This window comes from Azolla caroliniana, unplaced genomic scaffold (assembly GCF_043228905.1).
Source record: "Azolla caroliniana isolate FFs.n. ecotype wild unplaced genomic scaffold, voAzoCaro1.0.p SCAF_16, whole genome shotgun sequence".
Classification (NCBI taxonomy): domain Eukaryota; kingdom Viridiplantae; phylum Streptophyta; class Polypodiopsida; order Salviniales; family Salviniaceae; genus Azolla; species Azolla caroliniana.
Window position 1 is genome coordinate 16,107,659 of NW_028230451.1, and position 5,765 is coordinate 16,113,423.

Here is a 5,765-nt window from a genome sequence, read left to right on the forward strand (position 1 = left end):
TTTTAGGTTCATCTGGTCTCATGATCTTCTGTCATACCTTTTTCCTATCCTTATAACTTTCATATATCTAGAGTTTTGATGCCTTTTCTCCCATACCACATCACAAGAATGCTTTTATTATTAAATCTTATGCATAGTGTATAGAATATAAGTAATAGTGCATCCCTATAATCGACCCTTTCAATGTAAGATAAAGTACTATTTGGTTTCAATGTTTTCCATTGATAATATTTTTAACTCTCAAATTTAACAAATCATGTTTCTTTGAGGATATAAAGTGAACTTCTAAAGTTGTTGAAATGACTAAATATCAAATTATCTTTTGTATTTTTTTCCCTTTTTTCCATTAAAAACAGTGATTTGCATTAGGTAGCAACAATATAATAATATAATATCATATTAATACAAATCCCATGATAAAGACTTTGACAAGTCAAGTCAAGAAAGCCATAAGAGTCACAAACATACACATAGAATAGGGTATGAGGCAAAGCTTGGAGGTTTTGTCATGGGTTGAATGTGACAAAAAAGTCAAAAGTTCAAATTATTCTACGTAAAGATATAGACGCCTTGGGTTGGAAAATGAACCAAATAATGAAGAAGCTAGAACGATAATAAAAATCAATATGCACATAAAGATAGAAAGAATGAAAAGTTTTGCATGTCAATTGTCTAAAACACAAGGACATTACAACTAATTTACAACTACTAAAATAGTGAGCACGTAGTCAATACACGAAAATAGACCAATACATAAAGTGTCTGTGTTCTATCAAGGCGATGTTTATGAGAGTTTGACCTATAGGTATAGCTATCAAAAACTTCATGTCATGGGGAAGGTCTGTAACTATAATTCCTGTTGTTGCCTCTACACTTACTATAGGAGTCCGGAAAATACAACATCCTTCTTATAAGAGTTTCTTTTTCTACAACAATATCTCAATTCTACAAGCATTGAACAACTAGGAAGAGGTTTACAATTGATGCACAAGCATTTACTCCACCCCTTAATTCCTATTTTTGATAACTTGACAATCATTAGTCATATTAATCATTAATATCGGGTGTGTAGCTACCCAAAAATGATTTCCATATAGATAGTATCTTGTTACTTCCTTGTGCACCCAAAATCTCAAATAGTTATGTTCGTGACCTATGAACCATTATTGTGTAGAAGAAAATTACCTAGTCACAAATGAATATGGCTATTTCAGTGAAGGAGATTGTCACACATATTCTTGAGGTATGTTTACTTGCGTGTGTGACCTATAGTATGTTACCAAATGGCTTTGTAAATTGCTATTTATTACCAATAGATTTCTACACTAATTTGACATAATTAAGAAGTTAAGAAAGTTTGTACATGAAAAGGGCTGTCCCAAAATTTCACTTTTGCTATTTATGAAAGCATTAATGCATATGTAAGTAACTAATGTTAAAACATTATTTGCCGAAAATTCTAATTTGGTAGTATGTCAAAACTATATCCTTCACATTGTTGCATTAGAGCTCCTTATGCAAATAAAATAATAAACCCTTCTTTTGGCATGCACCTTTACTTATCTCAACAATGCCTCTAGTGTGAGCCACATGGCAATCATCATATCCATCCACCTCCAATGCTCTTGTTTGACCGATTGAAATCCACAGATTGCCTTTCTTGCGCTGAATAAGATTCGAACCCTTCACCTTCTTGTTCTGAGAGTAAGATCTTGCTATATATTTTTATTGTTGAAGATCCCATACTATCTTGAGGACCTTGTGGTCATAGTTTTGTGCTATCGCATATAAATATCTAGAGTTTTGATGCCTTTCCTACTATGAGCAAACCACATCACGACAATGCTTGTATTATTAATTCTTATTTTCAGGTTTGATCTATATGATTAAGGTACTATAAGTAATATTGCATCGATTGGATTCACTTGTCATGGAATTCAATTTTTTCGATTGATAACATTTTTAATTCTCGAATTCAACAACTGATATTTCTTTGCGAAAGATATCAAAGTACTCTAAACAAAGTTGTTAGGTCACTTCCAAAGTTGTTAAAATGATTTAGATGTGATATTAATACAACAATTGCAATCAACAAGACTTAAGAGTCAAGAAAGCCATGAAAGTCACAAAAATAAACATATAATAGGGGGCAACATTTTGTGTCCATATTAGAAAATTCAATGCAAGAGAGAGAGAGAGAGAGAGAGAGTGAGTGGGACCAAGGTGGTCATGGGTTCAACCCCTACATTCCACAGTGGCATCTAGTGAAATATAAGAGTATATGAAGTATATAATAGAGAGCTCAGAAGATTGGGTTTCAAACCCAGGACACAATGCTTACCACTAGGGTAAGGTACTTACGAAAAAAGAGAAGAGAGTGGGGACATCATTTTGGATCACCATTTTGTCACTGTCAACATTTTTGAAGATGAAACATCACTGTCCGTAACTTTTACTGAAACATGTGGGTTATATATAGACCATTCATTACACATGTGTGTGATATAGGAGAGGGTATGGTGATGGAGCGCTTGGCTACTAATAATAGTGAGGATTACCATGGGGGCTGTTGCTATGGAGACCTACTTCATGTCGTTTGCACGGCCATGTGCTTACTCACGTTGCTTCTGCCTCTAACATCCATTCCTCACGTGGCTGCTGACGCTAAAAACTTAACTTCTTATCTCCCCTCCTCCAACGCGAACGACAGCCTCTTCTCCTATTCCTCCATTGATGACGGCGACTACTTTCGAAGCTTGCAAATAGGGTTTTCCGGCACCAGTCTACATTCCTGCAACAACGACTCAGACATTCTAGAAGCATTGAGTAGCCAGGAGAGGCTGTATGGTCGTTCAGCTAGGGTTTTCTCCTCGAACACTGTCAACTTCGAGCTCTACTTCGTCATCTCCGAGGATGAGATCTGCACCAGCAATGCGAGCACCCCATCCTACTACCTCTCCCTCGTCGCCTACATTTGGAACAGAGCACCACATGACTTGAACAGAGCGAAAGTGGTGTGGACGGCCAACGTAGGCAACCCTGTGGGCGAGAATGCCTGCCTCCACCTCAGTCCTCAAGATAGCAATCTCAGGCTCGTGGATTACGACAGGAAGGGGTTGGATAACGTGGTGTGGCAGACGAATACGCCCGGTCATGCCAATGCAGCCCTGACCGTCACGTATGAGGGAAACATGGTCCTCTTCACTAACGCTACAGATCCTGGCGACGCAACACTCAAACAGCAGATACTGTGGCAATCTTATGAGCATCCCACCGACACGCTCATGGTCTTGCAAGCCCTTCGATACGGGACGAATCTCACCACCCCTACCACGGAATCCGGAAATAGCAACAAAACGGCCATATTCACGCTCCTGATGGAGGAGGACGGAACCCTTGCACTCTATGCCCAGTTTCAATACAAATCCTTAAGTAGCATGTATGGATATCGCTATTTGTCTCTGCCTCTGAATGGTACACAGGAATCCAATGGCCCCTATAGTCATGCAGCAGCAGTAGCATTGTGCTGGTATCCGGAGAATCCAAGTAGTCTCCAATTGGATATTGTTCAACCAACAACCAACGGGTTAGTAATAATTTGCAATCAATTCCCTCCAGAGTTCGACATACTAATAGTAGCTAAAATCTCATTGATAGATAGATTTGGACCTGTTTTTTTATCAAAATTATACAGATCTGACGGAATTTCAAAATACAACCAAATGTCGCCGCAGGCCTGCAGCAGGCGCTCTAGTGAATCTCAGAATGTATTAGTTATGTTCGCAGGTAAACAAGGCACCATCTCTAACATAACATATGCCACATTCCTCAGGCTGGAGAGTGATGGAGACCTTCACGCGTACACAGTCAATGTAACCAAACTTGATAACACCACTGCAGTTTGGAGAAACTTTCCCAGCCTCTTCGATGGCAGCTCCATAAATCCATGCCAATTGCCACTTTTCTGTGGATTCTATGGTGTATGCGACAAGCAGATGGGAAATTGCACACAGAATTGCGGTGGGTCGAATGAATTAGAGCTTCAGGATTCAAACAACAATGCCAAATTAGGCTGCAAGTTCAAGGCCGGTTATGGAGAACCATACCCTTCTTCTTGTGGTGATGGATCTAATCATAAGAAACCGAATTGTTCAATCATTGTAGGAGCTAGCTACTTCTCTAGTGCTTTCCTCACTCCCAACCAAACCGGAATCATCAATGCTCAAGACTGCTGGGAAAATCATTGTAAGGACAACTACGCTTGCACGGCCGCATTCTGGGAGTCAAAACTGAATGGCTCTTGTTTCCTCATCCAGGGTCCCATAGCTACCATCATATTCAACGCTTCTGCAACTAAGGATGAATTCATGGGATACTTGAAATTCATGGAGCACGCAACACCACCTTCTCTAACCAAACCCATCGAAATAGGAGTATCAGTAGGTATCTTTGTGCTTATCATCGTCATATTGGTGGGTGGAGGATATGTGAACAGGAGACGAAGATTACAAGCTAGAAAACGGGAAGATTACGAGATCGAAAAGGAGCTCCTGGGCGACGCACTTCTGGGCTCGAAGCCCCAACGATTCACATGGAAGGAGATGCACGAATACACATGTGGCTTCTCGGACCCGCTCGGGGGCGGTGGTTTCGGCAACGTCTTCCGAGGAGCTATGGACGATGGCACGCCCATAGCCGTGAAGCAACTGATCGATGGAGGTGAACAGGGTAATAAAGAGTTCATAGCCGAGGTCTCAATTCTGGGCCGGACTCACCATCTTCAACTGGTTCGCTTGGTTGGCTTCTGCCTAGAAGGTGCCACCCACAAGCTACTCGTGTATGAATACATGGAAAACGGATCTTTGGATGCTTGGATCTTCACTGAAACGCCCAAACTTACTCCAGAATCTGAGGAGATCAAGGCCGAAAAGCAGAGAGCGATCTTATCATGGGAGCGCAGGTTTGCTATAGCCCTGGGTACTGCAAAAGGCTTGGCGTACTTGCACGAGGAGTGTGAGGACAGAATCATACACATGGATCTGAAGCCGCAAAATATACTCTTGGGAGCCGATTTATTCCCTAAGATATCGGATTTCGGGATGTCCCGAAGAGTGTTACGGGACCAACAGAGTGCAGTGGTGACCATAATGAGGGGAACCCCAGGGTACTTGGCGCCTGAGTGGCTAACAGAGGGGGCCATCACCGAGAAATGTGATGTGTACAGCTACGGGATTGTGTTGCTGGAGATCGTGAGTGGGAGGAGAGTGAGAGATTGGAGGGCATTGAGGAAGAGGCTGGAGATGAGACCGAATCGTGGAGAGGGTGTGATGGAGCTGGTGGACGAGAGGCTCATGAACTATGGCATGGGTGCGAAGATATATGATGAGGAGCAAGCCATGAGGATGGTGGAGGTGGCCATGTTGTGTGTGCAAAGCAATCCTAGGAGCCGGCCAAACATGAGCAGTGTGGTGGAGATGCTGGAAGGGAATGTGGGGGTCATTCCCCATGCCCCCATTGATGATTACGAGCAGATGGGGCTCTTTCCAAGTGAGAAGATCACGAGGAGGAGAGATGGGCTAGAAGAGCTAGACCTAGATGGAGAGTCTTGGAAATCCGGAGGCAACTCGACAATGACGAGTAAATCGAGGAAATCAATTTTTAATAGCAGGACATCGTATAAATATGTGGAAATGTCGAGGTCCGAGGAGGAATACATGGATGCACTCTAGCTCAGTGATCATTTATACAATAAGAACAAGAAGAAA

General features: G+C 41.8%; 1 protein-coding gene across 1 annotated transcript; it reads left to right on the plus strand.

The window, feature by feature from the left end:
* The first annotated feature begins 2,413 nt into the window (after positions 1-2,413).
* LOC147854078 (G-type lectin S-receptor-like serine/threonine-protein kinase SD2-5) lies at positions 2,414-5,765 on the plus strand. Its single transcript, XM_087331941.1, has 2 exons — positions 2,414-3,586; positions 3,695-5,765. The coding sequence occupies exons 1-2, from the start codon at positions 2,463-2,465 to the stop codon at positions 5,727-5,729; spliced, it is 3,159 nt and encodes a 1,052-aa protein (XP_087188067.1). The 5' UTR covers positions 2,414-2,462; the 3' UTR covers positions 5,730-5,765.